Source organism: Tiliqua scincoides, chromosome 3 (genome assembly GCF_035046505.1).
Source record: "Tiliqua scincoides isolate rTilSci1 chromosome 3, rTilSci1.hap2, whole genome shotgun sequence".
In the NCBI taxonomy this organism is placed as follows: domain Eukaryota; kingdom Metazoa; phylum Chordata; class Lepidosauria; order Squamata; family Scincidae; genus Tiliqua; species Tiliqua scincoides.
The window spans coordinates 16,880,539-16,907,919 of record NC_089823.1 but is presented as its reverse complement, the minus strand read 5'-3'; the positions used below and the strand labels follow the sequence as shown (position 1 = coordinate 16,907,919).

The 27,381-nt window shown below is 42.8% G+C and overlaps 1 protein-coding gene across 2 annotated transcripts in view; it reads right to left on the bottom strand.

The window, feature by feature from the left end:
• Positions 1-27,381, bottom strand: part of ARHGAP42 (Rho GTPase activating protein 42) — a 161,845-nt gene that overhangs the window by 93,118 nt on the left and 41,346 nt on the right. For both annotated transcript variants that reach the window (XM_066619343.1, XM_066619344.1), the window contains exon 3: positions 13,005-13,066. In XM_066619343.1, coding sequence (XP_066475440.1) covers positions 13,005-13,066 — 62 coding nt within the window. The remainder of the gene's footprint in view (positions 1-13,004; positions 13,067-27,381) is intronic.

Below are 27,381 nucleotides of genomic sequence, written 5' to 3'. Positions count from 1 at the left end.
CAAGCAAGTCTCTTGGAAGACCTCCAGTGCATGCCTTCAGATCACTTCCTAACTTTCAGGCATATTCTTGAAGAACAAGAATAGCAACGTTTAAGGGGAAAAAATGTTTTCTGAGGCTGCTCTTTTATAGATAATAAACAAAAGCAAATGTCCCAAGAAATGTGAAGTGACACAGAGCCTGCCACAGAAAACAGGTTCTGGAGTTGCTGAACACAAGTGAAGCTCCAATCTTGCCCAACAGCAAAGTTATACAGAGAATAATGATTCAATATCCATCTTGGACATTTCTCAGACCCCTTTCCAACACACAAGCAAAAGGATTGTAACCAAGTTTTCACTTGGAGCAGCATTTCTCAATGTTTGTCCCCTGCCGCACCACTTCGCATGGTTCACCTATTAGAAGTACCACCAGATGTCACTACCAGTTACTTCCTGAAGGGAGCCCAGATGCAACACAACAAAACACCAGTAAGAGGTTCAGGCAGACCAGGAGGACTTTTTAGAGCATGCAAAAAGCACACATTGGAGCTCTGCCCACCAAGCGGAGCTTCCTATTGCGGCTTGTCATACTGCATTCTAGTTTTGCTACCATGTGGCAGGGTCTGGGGGTCCCAAAAGTACCATCAGACACCATCTCAAGTGCCACCAATGGTACAAGTAGGAGGCTCAGCTTGGTGGGCAGACCTCCAATGTGTGCTTTTTGCATGCTCAAAAAAGTTCTCCTGGTCTGCCTGAACCTCTTGTACAAGTACTATTGGTTGGCACTTGAGATGGTGTCTGGTGGTACTTTTGGGACCCCCAGACCCTGCCACATGGTAGCAAAACTAGAATGCAGTATGACAAGCTGCAGTAGGAGGTATTTTTACAAGTACCATTGGCTGCGAAACACTGACTTAAGAGCAGAAGCCCATTCAAAAAGCACTGGAGAAGTCCTTCTAAGACATAAGAACATAAGAACAGCCCCACTGGATCAGGCCATAGGCCCATCTAGTCCAGCTTCCTCTATCTCATAGCGGCCCACCAAATGCCCCAGGGAGCACACCAGATAACAAGAGACCTCATCCTGGTGCCCTCCCTTGCATCTGGCATTCTGATATAGCCCATTTCTAAAATCAGGAGGTTGCACATACACATCATGGCTTGTACCCCATAATGGATTTTTCCTCCAGAAACTTGTCCAATCCCCTTTTAAAGGCATCCAGGCCAGACGGCATCACCACATCCTGTGGCAAGGAGTTCCACAGACCAACCACACACTGAGTAAAGAAATATTTTCTTTTTTCTGTCCTAACTCTCCCAACACTCAATTTTACTGGCTGTCCCCTGGTTCTGGTGTTATGTGAGAGTGTAAAGAGCATCTCTCTATCCACTCTGCCCATCCCCTGCATAATTTTGTATGTCCCAATCATGTCCCCCCTCAGGCACCTCTTTTCTAGGCTGTAGAGGCCCAAACGCCGTAGCCTTTCCTCATAAGGAAGGTAAGGACAACCAAATAAGGGTTGTGTGGATGCCCCTGAAGACTGTGAAAATTAGCATTCCCTGCAACCTAAGCAGCTGCATGGCTGGAATTAAAGCCCTGTGCAGTTGTCCTCTCAGTACTCTAGATCTCAGCAATGACACCACTGAGCACTCCAGAGAGTTTTCATCATCATCAACATCATGTACCAATGACATGGTGGTTGCAGGACTGAGAGAAAAATTGTATTTAGTGTTGTAATCAAAACAAGTTTGGAAAACACCGTCCTAAGGGGAAAAGCATCCAAAGAATTTCAAGGAATGTCTAAATAATTTCTATACAATTAGCAAAATATCTCAGAACGATTCTGTACTTCCTTAGGTAGTCATCAAGATTTCACTTTTAAAGAAACTCCAAATTAATTTGAAGGGTGTGTACATTTCCTCTTAAAATAAAGCTGCAATCCTATGCACACTTTCCTGGGTGTAAGCCCCATTGAACTCAAAGGAACTTGCTTCTGAGTAGACATGCATAGGATTGGGCTGTGAGTTTCTAGGAAGATCTCTAGTCAAGAGAGTTGGTGAGCAAAGATAGTGGCAGAAAATGTGGGTTGCATGCAAAAAGTCCTTGGAACCCCCAGTTCAAAGGATCAGGTAGCAGGTGATGGGAAGATCTCCACCAGAGTTTCTGGAAAGCTCACCAATACAATATGAGGCTAGATGAGTCACTGTTCTCAGATAAGACAGGTTTTTATATGGGCTCTTCTGCAAGTCACTGGAAGAATGTGGAACAGAGGAACGTAGGAAGGGGAGCACTGGAGAACTCAATGCAATTTCTTCAGTTCTGCTCCTTGGAGTGCAATCCTAACCCCTTACGTCGGTGCTCTCCAGCACCGACATAAGGGCAATACAGCTCTGAGGTAAGGGAACAAATATTCCCTTACTTTGAGGAGGCCTCCGTGAGTGACACCCAACTGCAGGATGCAGCACATGTCCCATTCGCAGCACTATGCCAGTGCTGGAAAGCACTGCCATAAGGGGGATTGCGCCCTTAGTGACTTACATGGGTTACAACTTGTGTGGTATATTTAAACCATAATTTTTGGTGACTGCAAGTTCTTGTCCCACCTGCAGCACTTCATGAGCTTTAAAAGTTGTTAGATTGGGCTTCTACTCCTTTCATTGCTTAAGAGGCTCAGTTGCAAAAGTGCCCCTAAAATCAGCTCTCTTCAAAATTGAGGACGAGTTTATGGTGTGAACTCCGGAGAAAGGATGAAGCAATCACCTGTTGTCTGTGCATAGTTTATTTTAGAAGCAATATAAAGATTTTGTGGTTTTTTTTGGGGGGGGGGGGAGGGATGGAAGCAAACTGGAAAGCAGCAGGTAAGGATAATTAAGAAGTTATGTATACTTAATAGCACATTTAAGAGCCCTGGCTTAAATTCTTAAATCAGCTTAACCCACTTCTGCCCAGAGCACAGGTGAACACATTTAGTTCCTAATGCATATATGCAATGTTGGGCAGAAACGGCTTAAATATCCGACTGATTCCTCAGTATTTTTGCCAACATCATAAGTATTGGGATCAGACCTTAACTGTTTGCGAGAAAAATAGCGAGGGACTCCAGTGCAAATTTTGCCTTTGCCATGAATTTCAGAAGGTGGCTTTAGGTAAGTCACTATTTTTCAGCTTCAGTCACCCATACCTGTAACATGGAGAAAATGCTGATCAACCTAACTGGATTGTTCTAAGAATTTCAACACTATAATGTACGTGAACAGCTTTGAACCTATTAAAATATCAGGACCATCAATGACTTCTTAAAGGCAATATTTTGGGGGGAAAAATAACTGAACCAAGAAGCAGCATTTTTTATTTTGGAGGGGTTATTTTTGGGGGGGGGAAAATAACTGCCTTGGACCAAGAAGCAGCATTCATTTCAGCAGAGTTTTGGTAGAAACAAAAAAGAAACAAGATTATTTTCAGATGAGAAAAAGGCAAGTGGTTTTCCCAACTTGGAATTCCATGCTACAGTCGGTTTGTACTTTGGCTGAACCCAGCTAAGCAATCACTCTTGCACAGAGAATGTATTTCAAGATGGAGAGCACTAACTAGAGATATCCCCCCCCCCCTCAAATGACATATTTGAGTTCTCTGCAAGGTCTTAGAAAAGTGCTTAGGTTTCTTTCCAACTAATGTGTGATGCCCTGCATATTAAGCAAACTCAAAAGCAGTAAAAATAATTCTATTAAAATGTATCATGGCCTACAATCAATGCCAATAGTTAGTATCTTTGCTGATAGGAGGTTGCAAGGAAGTTCATGGAGCAAAACAAATGAGAACACTTCAGACTGAAGACCAAAGAGTTCTGGCTAATGCTTTCAGTTGCGCCTCTGAGATTAATTGTAGCATCTCATTGGTAAGAAACAAAGGAAAAGAGGATTTTAACCCTCACAGTTGTTGGCACAGACACCAGAGATATACATCAAGAACTTCTTCTAGTGACAGAGCTGAAAACTGAGTAAGATCAAACACAGAGCAGTAAAAGTTATGTTATCTGACACTTGATTAAGCCGCAAACACAATTAAACAGAATCTTCTGCCTGCTGCCTCAGGCAGGCAGAGACCGCAGCTAAACAAGTGTGCTGTTTTATGTAGTGTTGGTTAAGCGAGCCCCCCCTCACCTCTTCACTCACCTAACAGGGCTCCCCTTGATGGTACTACTCTCCTTCCTTCAAGAAGGCCTTCCAGGCATGAAGGGTATATTTATTCCCCAAGCTCCCAGAGAATGAATTACTCCTCACTGGCCTTGAAGGGCAGGCGTGCCATAGACAGCAAAAAATACAAAGCCACCATAGAACATTTCTAAATTCAGGAGCTGTATTTATAGTCTGGATTAGAATACAGCCTTCCCCACCAAAGTTTTATCTTGGAAGAAACCAAAGCTCAGAAGGTGTTCCAGTAGGGTCCAGATTCCACCACGGACATCTCAATGAGGATCACCAGTAGCAGGGCTGGAAAATAAAACTGCACTAAGAACTTGGAAGAGCCATGACTGTACTGGACTTGAGGGATCAGTGGTATGGCTCAGTATAAGGGAACCTCATATGACAAAATGACCCTGAAATATTTTAGTATTAATGCAGTTTTCAAAATTGCCATCAGCACTTGTTGCACGCTGCAACACACGCCTACATCCACTCCATACCTAAACATGTACAGACTGGGCAGGGGCAGGAAGAAGAATTCATACTCTCATATGCCAACCACAGAAACAAGAGCCCAGCAGAAGGCTGTCTATTTGCTATGGCACTACACAACCTTCTGTCCTTAAATGCATAATTTACAGAACCCAGAGTCACACAATGTAGTGGTACTTTTAAAAAATGTTTGCTCCATCTTCCATTATCTTGGCTATCAACGACCATCCTGGTGGCACGCACATTTCACGCACCAACTGGCTTTGGTCCCGCCCTGCCCCACCCCGCAGGAGGCACAGGGAGAGCTGTGCCCAGCTGATTGGCTGGAAGGGTAGAAAGGGCAGGAACTTGAGGCAGTGCTAGTCTGCTCATTCAGGTTGCAGCTGTGGTCTTGCCGCCTCTTAAGGCTGGGTAGGAATTTTTTGCCATCTGCCAAATTGGCACCCTCTGCACAGATGGTTTTTTTCGCCTACCCCAGATTGTAAAAGGTGTTGGGAGTTATTAAACAGGTCCTCCCATTGGTCACTGTGACAGGTTTGGGTAGGTAGGAAAAGACCCTGGCGTCTACCTGGAGGCAGCAAGGCCTGCTTGAGTGTTCCGCCTGCTCATGCTCACTTAAGCCATTTCTGCCCAGTGCTGCATATAGACAACAAGGATCAAATGTGTACACTTGTGGGCTGGGCAGAAATGGGTTAACCTGCTCGATGAGGCAGGTGAGTGCTCTCTTAGGCTAGAAATGCTTGGAGCACATGGCCTACCCTGTGACCAGTGCTATCTAGCCCCCCTACCCTCGGGTGATTAGGAAGGGTGTGCCAGGTTCCCAGCCCAGCACAGCCTGGAGTCTGGCGATTTGTCCATTTAATTGGGGAAGGTAGACAGTTAGACCCATTTTCCCCAGCCACTAAACTTGCACGGATTCATAGTAAAAGTTCAACCCTGCTGCAATGGTAAACAGTTAATAAAGTGGCCTTTTCTACCAATAAAGCTCTCTCTGTTTCTTTATTGGGGTGTGTAGGAGTAATAGCTAAATGCCAAATATTGTATCCTAGTAGTAAGCAACAGGAAGGGTCATTGTCATGTTCTAAATGTGTGTGTCCCACTGACAAGCTGAACCTTGGTTTACTGTTTTTATACCATTGAATGTCTTTTTCAATTTGTTGGATGGCTGTTTTATTGAATTGTGAGCTGCTTCCAGAATCTCTTGGGGACACAAGTATTTTAATAGGTTAGATACACAACAATCCACAATGTGGATTGCTTATTCGCTGGCTTTATACCCAGAGGCAGGGCATTCCTCCTAAACCCTCAGACAGATGTACAGCACCCCTAATTGTGACCAGTCCACAAAGGTTCCCATGATTCGTTATTTGCACACTTCTGGCTCTACTCTGAAACTGAAATAGTCACTCAGTTTCACCAGAATCTATCTGAAATGCATCATGTCACTGTTAAACACTGGTTAAATAAAAACTTTTCAGACTAACTGCTTTAAGTAATTTATTCTGGGAGAAAGAACAGTCAAAAGCTTAAGTGTATCATATGACACCAGCATACCTGGCTGACTCCCTAGCATGACTCCAGGATAAATTAGTCAATTCCTCCACAAGCACAGAGAGAGGGGAAAGGAAAGAAACCCAACTCTTCCCAAATTCGACTTGAAACAAAGCTCAGTCTTGTTCCCACTGCAGCTCGGCTTTGGATTTCAATCTCTTGGATTAAGAACACATGCAAGTTTTGTCATTTATCATACATTTCAGTCTGATGCTAAAGTATAAGAAATACAAATGGGTGGGGGTTGTAGCATATGCAAAACAGATCTCCAGTTTGCCTCTTCCTCACCTTTCCCACAATAGTTTAGCTACTATACTGGTCAAATTACAGGTCAAAATATTGCGAGCTCCCTGATCAAATTCCTGCCTGCCTACCAGCCAACTACCACCAGTCCACATGTAGCGGGAAAAGGGTTTGGTTCAAGCTATGGTAAACCTCTGGAGAAGGAGTCCCAGAGCTCCACGAATGGCTCTGCGTGAGCTTTTATCATCCAAACACTGAGAGTTCATTCAGAAAATTGCAGAAAAATTGCATGCAGAAAGCTGTGCCAAGAGCAAGATTACCTACTACAAAAGCTTAGAGTTCATGCCATACAGAAATATAATGGTCACAGAGGATGTAGTAGTTCCTCCCAATTACACATACATAAAACTTTGTACACAGGTATGAAGTTCTTTATCCAAGGAACTGCACTTCAGCAAGTGGTTCTTTGCACAGTACTGAACCAAGCTTGTAGAGATTAACGGCCCAATCCTATCCAACTTTCCAGCACTGGTGCAGCCACAATGCAGCCCTAGGGTAAGGGAACAAATATTCCCTTACCTTGAGGAGGCCTCTGTGACTGCCTTCCCACCACAGATGAAGTACATGCCCCATCGGCACGGCTGTGCTGGCACTGGTAAACTGGATAGGATTGGACCCTATGAATGCTTACGGAACCACCTCTTCCAGATTCTGCCCTGAATGTTGACATTCCACTCTACTAAGTGCATTTATCAGAGCAGAACTCAAATGCAGGACTCCATGATTCTCCTAATCATACAGTTACAAAATTTCCTAAGTTAAACGAGGAAAGATTCCTGTTCTTTTTTCTCCCGTTGAAGCACACAAATAATTCTGGGAATTGTAGATCTGGTAAGGATGTATAATGTACTCTGACTAGCAATAGCTTTCCTGGGTATCCACCAGGGATCTTTTCCTGCCCTACTTGGAGATGGCACAGATTGAACCTGAGATCTTCTGCAAGCCAAGCATGTTCTCAGCCTCTGTGTCAAACCCATCCCGAGAGAAGAATAATGGGAGAACTACTCTTAAATTGATGTAAAAGAAAATCCTTTCAAGTCTTCAAGAAAGGTATCAAAATCTACAAAATGAAAAGTCACCAGACTATTAGGACGACTAGAGGGAACCAAACCATCAAATAAGACAGAGAGTCACATCAGAAAAAATGAATAATGTTAACTGCTCTGAGACGGCTTTAATATTAGTTATCCTAAAGAAAGTGAAAATGAAGCTTAACAGACAGGGAAGAAAAGTGAAGTGTGACTCGTATAGCTTTATTAATCTTCGGGAAATAAAAACAACAGGGTTTCATGTGGCACTCAGTTTCCCTTATAAAAGATACATGGATCTATCTTATCCAGCAACTCAATGTTCTAGGCAAAAAACTCTTTGCAAGCACGCCTGTGCTTCAAGCCATTTTTCATTACGATAGTAAAAAAAAAGGGAGTACTGAGAGAGTGAGCAGTTATTTATTTCTTACTGAAAATGAATGTGATGGAACATTACTTAGGTGTCCCCATCTATCAGAGAGCTCTCTTGAACACACAAGTTACACATATAAAGCAAGCTACAACAACAAGCCACTGCAAAATACAGTACGCATTCTTTTCCTCAAGAAAGCATTCAGGGAAGTGACCACCAAAATCTTTTGTCCAAAAAGGAAAACCTTTAAGCATAAATGAGAAGACTTCTGTGTCTTTTGACACTGCCTACCAGTTCTTAATGGATGGTTGAAAGTGGCCCCTTTAGATCTTGGCACCTGGGACCAAGTTACCTGTTGCAAATAAGACTAGGTCCTCACCCTTTAAAACAGGGGTGCAGGGTACAGCAACTGCACTGGACAACATGCTTTTGGGGGGCAACAACCTGAGCTTGACACTAGTGGCCAAAATTGTGAAAACCTTGGTATGGCCACATAATACCATCATGTTATATAGTTTGATGTGAAAGTTAATGCAGAATGCAATGAAACAAACTACCTCAAAATATCGCCATTCTATCAAGAGTTATAGCCAAATAACCAGAAAATAAAAACACAACTGCATTATGTAACAAAAACTGGATTTCCTTAACTCAAAACTGACCAATGAGACTGATTGTTCCAAGAGCCTATTAGGTGTTATGATACAGCAGGGAACCAATAAGATGTTAATATGAGGGAAAGCCGGGGGTGGGGGGGGAGGTGGCAGAGCTGGTGGGTGGTGAGCTGCTGGGGGGAAGAGGTAATTTTTCCCCATTTTCATTTTTTTTAAAAGCCCGGGTGTGACCCCACTTTCAGGGCATCATTCTGAGCTCAGCACCGGGCTACATGATCATTAGCTACACCACTGTTCCGGGTTCATTAGCTCGTCCCCCATAAGAACAGCCACAGAACCAAATTACAACGAACACATATGAGTTCTTAATTAAAAGGCACAATATCCTAGAATTTACAATATCTCAGCTCTATACACAGGCAAAAAAAAATGAACATCCTAAAGAGAAGACAGTTTTTGCTAATCTCCTCAAAGATGGTGATGGAAGGTAAGGCAGACAGACAAAGAACAAGAAAAATGGATTTTGAAAGACGCGTACATATATGTTGCAGGATGAACGCCTTCCAGAACAGTAGCCAAGCCTAGATTCATTTGGAATACTATCCAACATTATCCTACAGGGAATCAGTGTGGTGTAGCAGTTAGAGCAGTTGTTTCACACAGAGGGCTGAACATTCATGGTGCCTGCTGAGGACCAGAGGTGACATCACTAACCAGATGATGTCCCAAAATAAGCACTTTCTTATTGTCTGTCACAGAGACTCATTAACTGCAAATGAAAGAAGATAATGTGTAAATCTTGTTCATACTTTCAAGATATGAGAGAGCCCAAATAACATGATGGGAGAACCCAATTCTAATAGGGGACGGATGAATTGCTTCCGGGGGCTGCATTTGACTCGTGGGTCTTATATTTAACACCCCTGAGCTGGAATGTCAGACTAGACTGGATGAGATCTAAACTTAAAATCCCTACACCTAAAGCTTAATGGATGATACTGGGCAGGTACCCATCTCTCAGTCCAGTTTACCTCACTGGCAGCTGAATCCTAACAAACATTTCAGAGCCATGACAGTCACAGAGGCCTCCTCAAAGTAAGGGAATGTTTGTTCACCAGAATTAGAAAGTTGGTTAGGATTGGGCTGCGGGTTGTTCAGAGGACAAAAGGGGTAAGGGAGTATCATACACCATATATATACCCTTGAACAATATCCTTGCACCTTTTCTGTATGTCGCACACAATCCTTGGAAGGAGGTTAGAATAAAATTATGTAAGAGTGCAAATACAGACTTGGATTTTGGGTCTTGTTTACAGAAACTGCACAAGCCCCAAACAAACCTCCTCAACAAAAAGGCATAGAGGAGAAAGAGACGCTTACATTTTTGCATTAGGCCCTTCTCAGCTTTATATCAGAGATGAACTTTATTACATTTTGGAATTAATACCAACAATGGGCAACAATGAAATCTGTTCTTATTTAAAGGTCACTGCCATCATCCCCACAAATTAATAAATTTCCCTCCTGTACATTTAATGTTTTGGTGCCATTACTTACAAGGAAAAATCTCATTCATTTGCTCTTTCTGGACTGTGAAAATAATGGTTCTTTTGTTAAAGACATTTTTATTTGCCTTCATTTGCAATTGACTTAGCAGAAGCAATGGAGCAAAGATTAGTTACTGATTATCAGCCAAGGCTTGGTACTATTAAATCATAGTGGACCGCTTGAGAAGAGTTAAAGTGTAATGCATCACCAACTACAATATGTACAGTCAACAAATGAAAGTCTTTGAGCCAAAAGAAGGTCAAAATGGTGACCAGTGGTTAGAGCATTGGCCATGAATTAGGTACTCAGGTATAGTATTTAGATCCCAGTTCAGCTGTGAAACTCAGAGCGATCCTAAGCCATTCACTCTCTTCCATCTCAAAAAGCTGATCTGAAGCTAAAATGGAGAGGAAGAATCATGAACACCTCTGTTAGTGTCTTGGAGGATGGGACAGTTTTTTTAAAAATGCAACAAATACTTAAATGAAATGTCATCTGCTCCCCCCCACTGACAACTCAGAGGCAAGAATGAAGAAAGTACCATCAGCAGTGGCAGGGGTTCTGGCCTGCCATCCCCCACCATCTCAAATGGGATAAAACATTCAGGGACGTACACTTATTCTTGAATTCTAGAGATCTATAGGAAGGATCAACTGCAAGGAATATCCCACTGATTGATGGCTGCACTACAGCAAGTAGCATGCTTATTAAAGTTCTGATTGAACAGCAGGACAAATACTGTTGACTCTAAATCACTGGCACAATCATTGGTTGTTGTCAGAATGAAGAATTTAAATAACTGAGAATTTAGCTTAATACAGATGACGTTTCCAAAAATTTTACAGTTTGGAATATAAATGGAATTTGAATTTCTCCCCCCCCCCCCAAAAAAAAATAAATTTAGTACATTTAACAATCTACTAAGAGTGAGAATTCTGAAGTTATTGGCCAGATTCTTAGTTAACTGATTATGGTCAGCTACTTAAAGAGAAGTTTCCTAATTACTTAACACTGACCTTTCCCTTTTACTATTTTGTTGTCCAACAGAAACTGTACGACTTTGGGTAGGGACTACAGTGCTTCTGTATTCCAATTTTTGTCCTGAACTTGAATAAATGGTAATAGAATTTTGATTTTAACCAGTTTTGATTTTACTGAAGTACAAATACAGGTGTGTGCCACTTAACAACAGGGATATGTTCTGCAATTAGGTTGTTAAGCGGACATTCAGCCTGATCTATTGCCTTTGTTATGTAAACAGACACTCCTTGCCAGACACTAGCTGGCTGCACAGGCTATTGGAGATGGATTGCCTCTTCTTTGCATTAAAAGCCTCTTTGTTGTGTAAACAGACATATATGCAGTCTGTCCTTAAAAGGCTCACACCTGTATTAAACTATGGATTCTGAACACTGAGTTAGAAATTAATTCAAAATTGAGGCATGAGAATGAATGGCAAGAGTCAGCAGGCCACTCTGTGGGACCTGCATAGACTATCACTGGATCTTTTGATTGCATCACATTTTCCAAAAGCACACCAACCCAAAAGTTGTTGATGCCTCTGCAGGCTAACAGAATATCAGTAAGTCATTGCATCCATTACTACTGCTATTTTAACTGTACCATGTCACATTTAAACTCCCTTCCCCCCTCCCATTTCTTAAAGCAGTTCAAATTGATATAGACCAGTGGTTCCCAAACTGTGGGTCAGGACCTGATTTTGGTGGGTCCCACAGGAGCTGAGCATAGCCTCCAATGAAAACACTGCTGATGGAAGGATCAGATAACTGCCTCAAGCCCCTAAGCTCTTCAAAAATCAGATAGCTACTAACTGTCCTGCAAAGAACTCCTGCATATTGCAAGCGAGCGTAAATATAGGGAGATAAAGGTTGGAGCATCTTTTTTCTGGTTACATGTAAATAAAAATATTATTTCTTTCTAGATTTTTTTAAAGTCTTGTAAAGCTAAGTGAGTCCTGATAGAGTGTCATTTTAAAAAGTGTGTCCCTGTGCTAAAAAGTTTGGGAACCACTGGTATAGTCAGTGTCCATTCCATGCAGGTACTGACCAGTCCCAGACTGGTTTAGCCTCAGAGGGTTGGTGTATCATGACCATCATCTGAGAAAATACTTTTGCCCTAAACCAGCTGAGGTTTTTTTGTTTTGTTTTTACAGAAACACTTGGTATAAAGAAAATCAGAGTGCCATCTCCGGGTACCAAATGTGGTAGTCAGGAAAAAAATTCTAAATATTGAGAACTACAACCAATTTCTTGAGTTTGAAATGGTTGGAATCAATATTTCAAAATATCCAGAATTCTATCCACTAAACCAGGGGTGCCCAAACTCCAGCCCTGGGGCCACTTGCAGCACTCGAGGCCTCTCAATGCGGCCCTCAGGGAGTCCCCAGTCTCCAATAAGCCTCTGGCCCTCCGGAGATTTGTTGAAGCCCACACTGGCCCAACTCTCTCAGAGTGAGGTCAACTGTTTGACCTCTCGTGAGAGCTGTGGGATGAGAGCTCCCTCCACTGCTTGCTCTTTCACATCTGTGATGCAGCAGCGGCAGCAAAGGAAAGGCCAGCCTTGCTTTGTGCAAGGCCTTTTATAGGCATTGAGCAATTGCAAGACCTTCATTCGTTCATAGACGGTCATCTTTAATATATTCATTTATGTAAACTTATGTAAATTTATTCAAATTTTAAATGTAAATTAATTCTTTTTTTCCCCGGCCCCCAACACAGTGTCAGAGAGATGATGTGGCCCTCCTGCCAAAAACTTTGGACACCCCTGCACTAAGCTAAAGAATTCATTTATGGGGTGCTTGTTGGGAAACAGTCAAAAATAATATTTCTCTTTTCACCATGATTTTGTTAAAGAATACTGAAATGTGGAGTGAAAAAGGAACTTTACAAGCACAATCTATGCTAGACTTACCAGGCGTCTTCTCTCTTCTTCCACTGCAATCAATAACCGAGCAAATTCCTTCAATGACTGGGCTACAAAAAACAAAGAAAATTAGTCAGTCTGCTTTTTCTTGCACAAAAAGAGTTGCGCAGCTACTCATACAAGAAAAAAATTAAAAATTCATATAGTTTCCCTGGCGTAGAGAACCCATAATGGGGAACCCAATTAAAATGTACTGTTTAGACCTTTTTGCAGCAGTTGTTCCTTTTTTATTTTTACCATCTATCCACACAATCTCATCACAATGAGTCTTCAGGAAGGTGTCCAGAAATTAAATCCTAAAGTGCAATAGTCTTTGCTATAAACAGCTTCTCAGTACAATATGTGAATGGGTCCCTTACATGGAGCATAAATTACTCTTGCCCTGGAAATGCCATCCAAGACATCCCCTGGAAAAATGTTCACCATTTAAAATGACAAGTTCTTGTTTATTATTGAAAATACTTGCATCTCACCTTATAATCAAGCCATCCAAGGCAGCTTACATCCTGTTATGTTTACTTGGACACCCTTGAGACTCAACATCCAAAGTGAAGACAGTCTCTGAAGCTGTCGACATTGCCAAAAAATTCCCTACATGAACAATTGTCTGTTCCTCTAATCAGGAGGTGCTCCATTTTGAGCACTGAGAGAATAAGGCTAAATCCCATTCCATAAATCCCATTCATTCCACACCAAGGAAGGGATGGTAAGTAGAAGTGGTTGCTAATTTCATGGGATAATTAAAGAAGAAACAAAAGAGGATGGAAGGGTAGAAGTTCCTTGAGAAGTTTCTGAAGAGATGACAGACAAGCCACCAAAAATCAGTGTTGGGTAGAAGAGAATTCTAATCACAGAACATCAAGCAAGAAAATGGGGGTGTGCTCCACTTGTGGGTCTCAGCCCCCAGCAAAAGACCCACAACTAAATTATCTTTTATTTTAAAATCAATTCATCCTATTAAACAAAAGGTTCAAGAAAACAAATAGAAGACTTTACAGAGAAAATTGGTAATGCTCAACAAGTTCAATATTTTCAGGAAGACTCATTTGGGAACCACAATTAACATTTTTTAAAGATATGCTACTGTATGCTACTGTAGTTTTCAGATCATGAGGGAGTCTGACTGTAACTATCACAACAAGGAAAAAAAATGTGGGAAATGGAAGTATGATAAAAGCATTAAGCCAGAGAACAAAAAACAAACCAGGGGATTTTTGTTCCCCCCAGAACATTATACAATAAATATTTGGACAGACTGCCTTTTCTTCCTGAGAAAACTTGCAAGATCAGAGCAGATACTTTTACTTTATGTTGCAATGCCCTGATTTAGAAAACAGCCCACTTTATACTTCAAAGTCCAGCTTGAATTTGCTTGCGCAAAGACGACAGAACAGTTTCCACGAGAAATTATCTTTTTAAAGCAGTAAAAGTACTGGAGCATGGAAGGATCCTGTGAGTACCACAAGTATGTGTCCTTTTTTTGGGGGGGGGGGGGGTCAAATGATTTGATTCTTTCCATAAACACTATATCTTCACCAGCAATTCTTAACCAGTATTAAAACTCTGTACAAGTGGAGACCCACAAATGCTTATGGCAAGAGGAATGGTTGGGGTAAGAAGAAGAAAACAAAGATTTTTATATCTATGCACAAATCTGTCACTCAGACACAGTGTCGGTACTGACCCCAGAGCCTCCTAGGGCCATGACCTCAAATTGCTGCCCCCCCCCACTGGCCAGGCAACCTCCTCACAAGGGTCATGCCCTCTGCCTTCTGTCCGGAGGTCTTTGGAGGGATGGAGAGGTCATGCCTTGTAAGACCTTTGGAGGGCTGAAAATCGGAAGCAATGTTTTTATGCCCTTACAAGGCCTCCCTAAGATCGGGTAGGCCACATGCAGACTCTCCAGCCCTCCAAAGGTCTCTGGGTGGGAGGAAATGGGTATGGCCGGTGAGGGAGGGTGGCATGGCGGGGGAGCCCCCCAGCTGTGTCACCGGGGGTAACTTGACCCTGTGGACCATCCCTAGATACGCCATTGCTCAGACACACAATTATATTTGCATGAAAACACATACACACACGTATACTGTATGTGCTGCTCACATCAGGTCTGGGGTAAATACCCCACCCAGAAATGGCCTCTAGAAGAATCAGTTATTTCAAATGTCCTTAGGGGACAGAGCTCTCTTTATCTAGGTCTGAATAAAGGAAATGGCACTCCTTCCAGCAATGGCAGTAGAAGACCCAACCACACCCCAACTGGCACTGCTTCTGCTCCTAAGGGGCTTGCAACAGGCCCAACTCTAGAAATACAAGTTCTTTACCAACACACAAGATGTCAACATAAGATAGGCAGGTTTTAACAGTGTCATCTGTTGTAGATATAACTGCAAAACATCACCAGCGTGCTTATCTTTACTGGCTATAATAATAACAATAATAATAACAACTAGGTATTTATATACTGCCTTTCTGGTCATGGAATTACTCCTCTGACTTTATTCAAGGCGGTTTACATAGGTAGGCGTTTCTAAATCCCTCAAGGGGATTTTTACAATCATAGAGGTTCTCTCTTTCAAGAACCTACAACATTTCAGAATGGATCTTCCTGGTTTGGTCTCACTTCTGGCCTCCAGTTCTCCCATGCAGGCTGGCAAGCAGCTCCCTCTCTCACATGGAGGGCAGCCAAGACGCTTCTTGTTCACACCAAGAGCAGGTGGAATCACTCAGCTCGGCCTGTCAGCTGCTTCAGGGTCTCGCCATTCTCAGCCCGAAGGCTCTACCCTCTAAACCAGACCTCCTGCCCATAGAAACATCTATGCAGTTACTGGGAACATCCAATTCATGTAGGACAAACTTTTTTATTACTCCAGATCTACAAGCACAGACGTCATTTTCATTTGTGGTAATGACGCTACAAGAACATATGGTTTGAATTTGCACTTATATTCAGTGAAGTGAGGATGTACTTCATAAAACAGTCAAATTTCTTGTTAAAGCCTGAAAGACAAACTACTTCCAGATTATTTCCCTGTAGAAACGAGTCAGTTTTTAACCACAATACGATTTGTTACTTGTCATGTGTGCTATACTTTTACTTTTGGGTTTCTTCTTCCTTTTGAGGGTGGAGTTCCTTAGCATAAATTTCCTGAATTAAACTGAATCGTATTCTGTTGTATCGCATACAAAAATCTGTGCACTGAATGTCTTCTCTGTCTGCATTTACTCCAAGGGTAGGCTTTTCACAATCATCCATGTGATCTTGTACACGTGTTCATAAGATCTACCAGATAAGCTGACAATATATTCGTAACTCTCAAGATCCTGGGAATGCATTTATCACATACCTCCAGGCAGGGCCTCCAAGAGGAATTTTATCAAGGGGTATAAATTTCCTTTTGGGCCCCTTCCCAAAGGGGGAGAGTAGGGGGCAAAACAGAGTGGGGGGAGGAATGCAATGGGAGCAGGTGGAACTGGAGCAGTGGGGGGCAAAACAGGGCAGGGGAGAGGATGATGACAGCTAGAAGAGTCTCCAGAGCTCAGGTCTACCCACCTGGTAAACGTTGCATCCTGGTCAGTCTGGCCTTCACCTTTCACTCTTCACGAGGCCAGCTGAGATCTCAGAAATTTTCCGGGTATCAAAACTTACTTCTGCAGCAGCTGTAGTCCCACAGCTGTGTCCCTGCATTCCTATCTACTCCTTCTCCATGGTTAGCAGATCCACAAGCCAAAGAGCTACTGTAGCAGGCAGTTTCCTCCCAGATACATGTTAAGGAGTGTCATGTATGCATTCCTCAGCCCAGGCATATGGCTTTGGGCAGCACTTGCTGCTATGTGACCCGCAATAGCATGCGGGAGGCTGGGCTGGAGATGGCACAGTGTCAGCAGCAGCCAGGCAGCGAGGGCTGCAGGAATCCAGGTGAAATTGGAAATATTTAAGACCCCAGGAAATTTCTGGTCCCCCTTCTTTGGCTCCTGGGCACCCTTTTTGATGCCAGGCCCAGATACAATTTACCCCCAGCACTTGCATCTCATGGGCTCTGCCTCAAGGCTCCATGGTACTTTTCAAGCTTTCCCAAAAGGACTAATTGGTCTGTGGTGAGAATATGGGGGCCCATCTTTTGTACTAATGCCCATCTGCCACTGTGATCTCTGCAGTCAGTTAAAAGCAGACTCTCAGTGGTGCTTTCTATGCACCACATCTTGCAAGTACAGGCAGAAAGCCATTCCATGCAAGTCCTCTTCAGCTTAGGAACTTCCTTCCAATAGACAGCTTAAATAGTCCATGCCTGAATATCTTCCAGAAACAATGCAAAATTTGCTTATTTTGGCAAATAGGCAGTGATAAACTGAAGGGGATGTGATTAGAAGGCTGTTTATTATTACTAAATTATCTGAAAAAGTTCCATGTTTCTAAATGCAGTTACCTACCTAAGATCTTTGGAAAGAGATGGGCAGGAGCTAAAACATGGGACAATGGTCCACCAGTGGAATATTTCCAATGGACTAATTACTACCTTCTGGAATTCTAGGGAAAGAATGCTAGAGATAGAACAGACGATCTTGGCATGGCTGACCAAGGCCATTCTTGTGTTCTCCAGATCACTATACAGATTGGTACAGTCTTAACTGGAATGATCCCAAGTATGCTCCTTTGCTTTAACTCAAACTGGGAGACCATGGGCATTCTTGTAAAAACAGAGGAACATGCTGAAGATGGTCAGTTTATTCCCTGGATTAGCAATCCAAATAAGGGCACAATCCTGACCAACTATCCAACACCGAGGTAAGGGCAATACAGCTCCAAGGTAAGGGAACAAACATTCCCTTATCTTGAGGAGGTTTCTGTGAGTGCCACCCAACTGCAGGATGCAGTACATGTCCCATCGGCACAGCTATGTCAACGCTGGAATGTTAGCTAAAAAGCTAACCAATCACTACCTCTCAGACCAAGAAAGGACTGATTGCTGCAAGGATGAAATCAAAAGATCTTCATGCATCCTATCCTGAACATGGAGTTTAAATTTGATATTGTTTATATGCCAATTTTGTATTTATCTAAATACTCAAATTACAAAAACATGAAAAATTTAAATGACAAAACAATCTAAAAAATTCATAATAATAAAACCTTGTACGGCAGGATCTAATAATTACTTTCACGTCCTCCTCACCTGCTCCTGCCCATTCTGGTACACATGCAAGAGTTTTCTGTCAAGTAAAATGTGGCTATTGGGATGTATAAAGGAACCAACTAAGCTAGCCCCATAGTATTCTTCAAAGCAATTTTTTTTTTCAAATATACATTAAAAAACATTTGAGATGTAGATTGGAATTTAGTTTAGCACTATGCCTTCAGTATTGCAGAATTTAAGTGCTTGAACATGGAATTTAGCATAACTTCTTTCAGCAACTCCGCACAAGCTGTTCTCTGCCGCACTGGTCAATTCCTATAAACCTTAACTTGTTTGTTACCAAGTTAATGGAGAAATTAAATATGGAGACTACAAGAGCAAAAAATGATTTCACATTCCAAGGTACTGAAAGTTATCAGGAATAAAATACTTTTCCCTTCTGTTTTCTATATAAAAATCGTTTTGCAAATCAAGTGCAACACCACATTTAGCGTTATGATGGGAATGCTGTCTGAAACCAGCTTTAAAATTCTAAAAAACAGTTGCATATTCATCCTGTTGTGTATGTTTTGTGGCTTCTCTCATCAAAACTAAAACAGGTTTGCAGCTGTGTTCTCTGGAGTGCTCCCAAATCCAGAAAAAAGGCCAGACAGTTTGAATTGTTTGAAACACTTATTAAAAACCCTTTGTACTCTTCCAAAAAAAAAAAAACAACAACAACCAAAAAAAAACACAACACAACAAAAAAACCAAGAATCCTTAGTTTTGCCTTCCGGAGAAGGAAGGAAAAAGTGGCTATAATTGACCAACTAATGGTAGCTTACAACTTGGGTCCAAAAATATAGTTTTGGTTATCGATAAATAAAATGAGTTTGGGCTCTACTCCATCACTTGGATTATATGTAAAATACGACCAAAAGGCAATACCCACTTCAAAACATTTTAAGGCTATTCATACACACAGGGTTTAGCTCTGAGGAAAGCAGATGTTCTTTCTAGTCCAAGTTGTTTCCTGATGTTATTCCTGAACATAATTTTTAACCCATTTTGTCAGGAAGGTAATCAGCACATTCTTCCTTCCAAATCCAATTTTAATCTAGGAGACTACAATACAATAAAAGCCACAATAGAATTTTAGGGAGCAAGGAATCATGATTCTAGTATTGTACCCCATTCTTGCTTGGTATGAAGACACCATGGGAGATGTTCAAGGCCCCATGCAAATGACATGCGTGAAGGGAGAAAGTGTAACTTTCTGGCAATGTTCCTGCCTGTTTTTGTGTACAGTATACTGCTAGCATCATACTTACCATACAAGTTTTCGGCTACAATCCTCAACACCCTCACTAGGGAGTAAGCCCCAAGGAACACAAGAGAAATTATCTCTGAATAAAAATGCTCTGGATTCCACTGCAAATCAAAACACAATAGGTGTAACAATATCCACAACCAAAGCTTCCCCCATGTATACGTTCAGCCCATCTCTGCAAGTGTGGATCTAATCCCAAAAATGAAAAACAGCAATTCAGGTCATGGAAAGCCCCCAAATTTAAATCTGGATACTACAGTTGGAACTTGGTATCTGTTCCTGTCCCCCACCCCTGCAGATACCAAAACCTGAGGATAATGGAATTCGCAGGTTTTGTCCATCAAAGACCTTCAGACATGACTAGAGATGTTCTCCAGTCATGTCTGGAGATGTTGTGAAGCCTGCAGAGGCCAAGCACAACCTCTGCTGGCCTCTGAAAGCCTCACGAATATGACCAGAGAATGGTCGAATCCGGGAGCTCAGGTCCAGCCCTCCATCATGCAGCAGTGAGTTAAATCTGTGGGTCCCAAATCAGTGGATAGGGAGGATGGACCTGTAATCGGTCTCCTTATGTACAACTCAATAGAGCTTTTATACCACCTAGACATGTAATTCAGATTTTTATTCATGCAGCCCCATGCTTTGACTTAGCACAATACTTCATCTATACAGACAGCATATGCCTGGGAAAGTGATAGATTTCAGTCTCCAAGTATCCATGAGGGCACTACAAGTTCACAAAAGCAAAGGCTGGAGTTATTGAGATGAATCATTTCCTTCTTATTTCCCAACCATGCAAATGCATTCAAAACACACTTGCGCGTCAATGATATTTGGTCAAAGATTCACAACTTGAACTTAGCAAAATGGCAGAGCTCAGCAAGCCAAAAGGCATAAGGCAGAAGTACTACCACCCAATAGGGCTCAATGAACAATGCAACAATAGCAGAATTTAAAAAAACATTATATGAACTGTGGTATCACGTCTGGTCTATATGTGTAACAGGACAAGATGGAAGAGCCCTAACATGGTAGGACAGTTGATTTCATTTCAGACTGCAGAGGAGAGCACATTTTTGAATGCACCCAAATATACAGCACACCATTCTGCAATCAGAACACTAGCACAGCAGACTGTGGGCTGGGGCAAAACGATTGCCCGATGGACTAGGCTAGGGGTATCAAACACAAGGCCCGTGGGCCAAATGTGGCCCCTGGAAGCAATTTATCTGACCCCCATTATAATTGGGCTCTCCCAGTTTGAAAATTGGGCTCTCTCATATCTTGTAAATATGAACAAGATTTGCACATACTCTTTTCAGTTATTTGCAGAACACAGTGCTTATTTCTAGCCATCAACTGCTTAATGATGTGTCACTTCCAGCCCTCAGCAGGCACATGAATGCTAACTTCGACCCTCTGTTTGAAATGAGTTTGACATCCCCGGGCTAGGATTTTTATTTTATTTGCAGGAAGTACATAGGAGAACAATCAAACATATTGTTCACCTACAGTTTGAGGTGATACAGTCTGCTTGACTATCTCATTCTGCTGTACTGTGTAGACCAGGTCTGAGTGAAGCCATTCTTCACAGCACAATGGCTGGGATTTAGAGAGCTACACAAGTAGTTCTATGCTCCCAAAGGATCTCTGAAAAGCACAAGCCCAAAACAGCAACTCACTGTATCACAGGCAAAAACTTTCAAGACTTGAGGTGACTTTCAAAGGCCAATTGCAATGAGCTAACTTTCACTTTGCAGATCCAAGACTCTGGACTAGTCTAATATTTGCTTGTGTACTTAAAATTAGTTTTGTTTAATTCTTAAACCTGTCTACACCAGTGATTACGAAAGATGATCTTCGTGCAATACACGATGGCATCTCCTGGAAGCAAGGACTGGGCCCTGATGCCTGTAACAGCTCACCAGTCCTTCACCCATTGTTATCAAGAGAAAGTAGAAAATATACACCCCTCTTCAAAGACACAGTCAAATGAACAGATAGAGCCAGGCTGTGGTTTGCCATGATGCCATGGTTTGCGGTGCAGCCAAGCCACGAGCTGAAGCCATGGTTTGAAGTTGGTTGACAGGTCACACACTGAACACAATAAAGTTTGGCATTCCATCTGAATAGACAAACAACGATTTAAGATGTAGCTTTGTCTTTAACGGCCACCTGAGAGTCTCAGGAAAAGAGATGCATGTATGATACCACGCAAATAACCGTTTGTCTGTATATCTGGAACATATCATGGTTTGGCATCGAAACCACCATTAGCACAAACCTGAACCAATGCAATGAAGAAACATACTACCTGCATGTATATAGACACCTTTGCAGTAGCATAGTTATGGGGGCACCACGGTAAGTATTGCAAGTGTCACAATGCACCGTGTAAGTGACCCCTTCCACAAACCTTCAGATCCAATCTGGGCAGCAAAGGCATTATGCGTTGCCGCCACTGCCCAGAATGGCTCCAATGGTGAGGGCGAGGGGGCACTTACATGGCGCACTGTGGCACCTGCAATACTTACCATGCTTCCGCCCCGCCCCCCGCAGCTATGCTACTGCACCCTTGTTCACTAGGTCTGTTCCTCAAAACTGCAGCTCCAACAGGATGTCGGTACATTGAGCCATGACCCAGCTCCATCTTTCACACCAGGAATGTCACATCCTAGCCACAGAACATTAGATAGACTTTACCACAGTGACAACTTAGTTTGTAAAAATTACAAAGTTTAAAGTGCTGGCACCCATTTCAGCTCCTTAAGGACCTGGGCACATTCCTTATTCTCTCACACGTCTCAGAACTTTGAAAAATTAACCTGCAATTGCAGGATACAATGACCTATTGTATCATATATAGAATGCTTGACCTCTCTGGCAGACATGTTTCCCACAGTCCTTTATGTGGCAAAGCTGCCGTTAAATGAATGTTTTTGTAATTTAGAGACTAAGTATAGCCCTTGAAGTATTTCTACTAAAATTCAGATTTCGTTTCAGGCCAAGTTCCTTTTAATATTTCTGAAAGGACAAGACAAGAATTACATTGAATTTTGAGCAATACTCAACATTTAAAAGATTTCACGGTCATTCCACTCTCCTGCTTATACAAAACCACACACTGTACACTGCAGTTTTCATGAATATGTAAACATAGCTTGTAAACAAACCCATATAAACATAGCTAATGATGGACAAATACAGGTATAACCTAATTATCCATGGATTTTTCACCCGCAGTTTTATTTCAATGCAATGAGAAGGGCCTTTAAATTAAAGGAAAAAAAGTCATTTAACAATAGCCTCATTAATGTGAGAGAGGGCAGCCGGCTGACAATCCATCAATCATTCTCTCTCCAAGCACTTAGAACAGCTTCACTCCAAGGGAAGCAACCCTCCCTTCCCCCTGAGCACATGAAAGAATGATAATCACTTTGTATTCTTTTCCATCGCAGTGCTCTGGAGGGGTTGCTGGTTCAGAGTGAAGCTTTTCTAAGTGCCTGGAGAGAGATTGGTAGATTGTCTGCCTAATTCCTCTGTCTTAAAATAAAAAGGTCAGCAAGGCTGTTTTTAAATTGCACAGCAAAGGGACACTGCTTTTTAAATGGATTTGCTTTGATGCAAATTTGCCATCCATGTGAATTCTGGGAACGGAACTGTCATCTGGGCCCGGCTCAGGTGGCCTGGAGTTCCCTAGACACAAGGGTTTCCTAGGGAGATAAGGTCTACTCAGGAGTAAGCCCCAAGTGTCAGCAGGACTGGAGGCCCGGGCAGGACACCTACAGGGGAGTAGGGACAAGGAACAGCTGGGAGCAGGAAGACACGTGGGAAGGAAGGGTGGGGTCAGGCCGGCGGGAGGTAAGCCTCATAAGGGAGCTGGAGAGGGAAGCGGGAGGTCGCTCCTCTCCGGAGGGGTGGAAGGCCAGAGGGAAGCCAGTGGGAGAAGGCAACCCAGGCCAAAGGGAAAGGAGAGAGGCCTCTGTAGGAAGGACAGCTACAGAGACAGGAGGTTGGGGCCAGAACCTCCAGGGCCCTGGGCCTGCCCAGTCCTGAGGGACATACCCTGGAGAGCCGTGGTGGTCGAGAGGGGCACTCGACACCAAGGGACCGTGGGCCATCCCAGGGCAAACCAGCCGGATCCCTGCCGGCCGGGGCAGAGCCCTCCAGAACCCAGGCACAGGGCAGAGGGACCCAGGCCAGGAAGCCTGGACTCCCAACTCCCAGGAACCCGAAGGAATGGAGCCAGAACCGCTCTGCCGACGCCAGCATCTGTCAGCGTAGACTGAAGGGGGCCGTGAAACAACGAGCCCCATGAATGTAAAGAGATTGACTAAATTAAACCATCTGTGTAAAGCTGCCCCACCTGCGTCCGGTGCGTTAATTCATCACCGACCACCACGCCTAGACCGGGTAAGCCCCTTGTGCTCGGTACAGACCCCAGGGCAGGGGCCTCCTCCTGCCATGGACATTACAGGAACCCTCACAAATGAAACTCAACCTATATATTGAAGCACGAAAAGTCTGAAATTCACACACTCTTAGTATTAGGCCTTGTAACTGTGCCCAGCTGAATCATGTCCCTAGAAGGGTGTCAAGATCACACAGAGTATGAGGGTTCACTGAATTCAAAAACATCAAATGTATGCCTGGCACACACACCCCTCCTAAGGCCTATTCCTGGTTTCCACCATGTGAACAACCAAAGTGCCACAGCATGACTTGAAGGCACATAATGCAGCAACCTGTTGAAGTTACACAGGTCTCGCTTGGGTCAAACTGTCTGGATGGAACCTCATATACATCAACCTAAGTTCCATGATCCAGCTTCATCAAGCACTACCACGGAATTACTTGCTGAGTGCAAAAGTCAATTTCTGCACAGGCATTCTCCAGGGCTTCCCTGGACCTCCTAATGCCTTATAAGGCATTAAAACACTTCTGGTTTAAAACACTTTTGGTAAAGCTCAGGCCACCCTGCATGGAGTTTGCAGTGGTTTGTCAACCCAGCACAGGTCCACACCCCTTTAGCTTCACCTATGTAACAGAATCAAGTACTCCCCAAGACCATTGGTTGGGTTGTTAACTATAGAAAAAGCACAAATACCTCCAGTGTTCTGCTACAGTCAAATGAAGTTTGGTGCCTGTCTCATGGGGTTTTATTCCAACCAAACTATATATCCTACCCTTAAATTGCTGACCTTGTTGTTTCCAAGAGCCTTTCCTTAATCATGTGAACACTCAATAAATACTTCACATTTTGAACTAATTTGCACCTAGCCTGAAAACATGAACTTTTAAACTCTGAGAACAAGAGCCAAGGAACTGCCCATCCTCTCTCAGAAGATAGATCACTATAATCTATCACACATGCCTGTGCCAAGAAAAAAAAAAAAAAAAGCAGTACTGTAATGAGAATTACATGTTGTGCTTCCTCCAATATTTTAAAGAATTAAATCAAACCACTAACTTGGTTTCTTTTTCCATAGATTTACATACACTTTCTTTTGCTGTATTACCAGTTGCACTTAGTACTGCTCAAAGTTCGGAAAGGTGGACATCACAATGTAAAAACTCAAACATGCTAACAAAATGTGCCATCCTGGAGCCAAGAACGGAGTGCTCCTCACCTCCGCCACTCCATTTTAGCCTGGCTCTTCACCATTCAAATGGGTCACATATGTGTTATGGCTGGATAAAGATGGAGGGGCACATGTTTCCCCCACCACTCAACATGGCATCATCCAGTTGGAGAGGGTCTGCTTTTACATCATGTGGAGGAAGCCTCCTGGTGTTGGGTGATTGCGATCGTGATTTTGAGGATCTCCGCAGCGTGGGGAGCCCTGCTGAGGTTGGCGCAGGGGCTCCCCGCACCCCCGAGAGGCTGCTGCAGGCTCTGGTAAGTGGCAGCAAGCCAGTGCACCCCTCCAAAGCGATGCGATCCAGCGCATTCTGTTGCTGCCTTCCCACCACCCCCGCACACACTTACTGGGGCTCAAATTCTCCCTGAGAGTTTAAGAACTGCGCTGCTCTAAAGGCAAACAACGAACATATGAAATTGCATGGCAAGTGAGCAATACAGTACGGCTCACTGGCAGTCCCTTTTCCCATCTCTCATGCGTTACCCATGCACATGAGAAGACACACCCAATTAATGTCATGGTTACTTGTGCTAGGAAGTGGAACCCCTGTATCTATGGATTCAGTTTCCAGGGTTTCAATTAATACAGATGAAAAAGTATTAAATGGAAAATTCCAGAAATAAAATAATTCATATGATTCAAATTGTGCACCACTCTGAGTAACACTGTGCTTGGGACTCATCTCTTTGTCCATGGCACCCACACCGACCTGCTTTACTCACTTTTAGTTACCATTCTTGCTGACCATGTTTGTTGCCATGTTATCACATTATGAAAATAACTTCCTCATAGGTAGGTATACAAAAAATGACTTTTATATAGGGTTTTCTACTATCCATGGTTTTGGGCATCCATGGAAGGTCTTGGAAGGCATCACCTGCAGGTACAGGGGGACTACTGTAGTTACTTGTGCAAACCCATCCAGTGAACTTCCTGAACAAAAAGAGGACTTTGAACTCAAATCTCTGTTGTGGAGTCCGTTATTCTGCTTGCTGTACTTCCTCGAGCATATATATTGACTCAGTGTGTTCCACAGAGAAGAAAAGTGCAGGTTGGTATTTAAGATAAATAGACTTGAGAAACAAAAACATTGTTATTCCGTCAGAGTCCTTAAGGCATACACACATTTTAAATTAAGAGGAAGAAAACACCTGACACTTCAATAACTGCAGCTGTATAATCTTTACACGTGGGTGGCTCTGCGTGGGTGAAGCAATAAAAAGCACTACATTTGTGCCTCATTAAATAACTTCTCGTTTTAAAAAACATGATATAATATGCAAAAAAGGTTCCTTCTTAACCTGTTTTTTTTAAATCTGGAAGGATTTTCAACATACGTATTCCCCCCCCCCCCATAAAATGACCCCATAGCTAAAAGTCTTATGATTTCGCAAGCTTACTAATGGTAGAAGGAGGGAGAAAAATGCAGGGTAAAGGGTCAACCAACTGGTCACATCTGTTTGTTAACCAGTCTACTGACTTCTGTCAAATATGGGTGAATACTCCTTAACACTAAAAACACTCTCGGAGTTTTTCACGGCATCCTTTTTTAAATTACTTCACAGAGTTATCTGATAACAAAGGTAGAAGTAAGGATCCTTGGTCCTGGGTCATGGAAGATTCTGGGTATCCCACTTAAGCTACCCTTCTGTTTGCTCCATTATGTTTACTATGGGGAGACGGGCTTTCCCATAATCTGACATAGTGCTTTGAAAAGCTTCTGAAAGACTTACTTCAAGAAGTCGTCTTGAAGTTTACACAAATTAGCATCACTGTCTTCACTCCTGGCTACTACATAAAGGGTTTAAACTGGTTGAAGAATAAATTGATCAAGGCCTCCCCCACCTCACTAGTCAAATGCCAGACCTAAAAGAAGGCACATTCAAAAAGTTCACAACTATGTCACAATCAGGGATGGAAACACAAGCTAGGTGACTCGAAAACGCACGGTTTTTGCTGACTCGTGTACAGTCGAGTCACATGCTCCTGGCTACTACCCTAATACATAAAGGGTTTTAATTGGTTGAAGAATAAAGTGATCAGGGCCTCCCCCACCTTACTAGTCAAATGCCAGACCTAAAAGAAGGAACATTTAAAAAGTTCACAACTATGTCACAATCAGGGATGGAAACGCAAGTCAGGTGACTCAAAAATGTGCGGTTTTTGCTGACTCGTGTACAGTTGAGTCACATGCATGGAAGACTTGGCAAAACACTTGAGTCAAGGGCCCCTGACTTGGCACTTGTCCCCACACATGTCAAATCATGTCTATCTGCATCTGG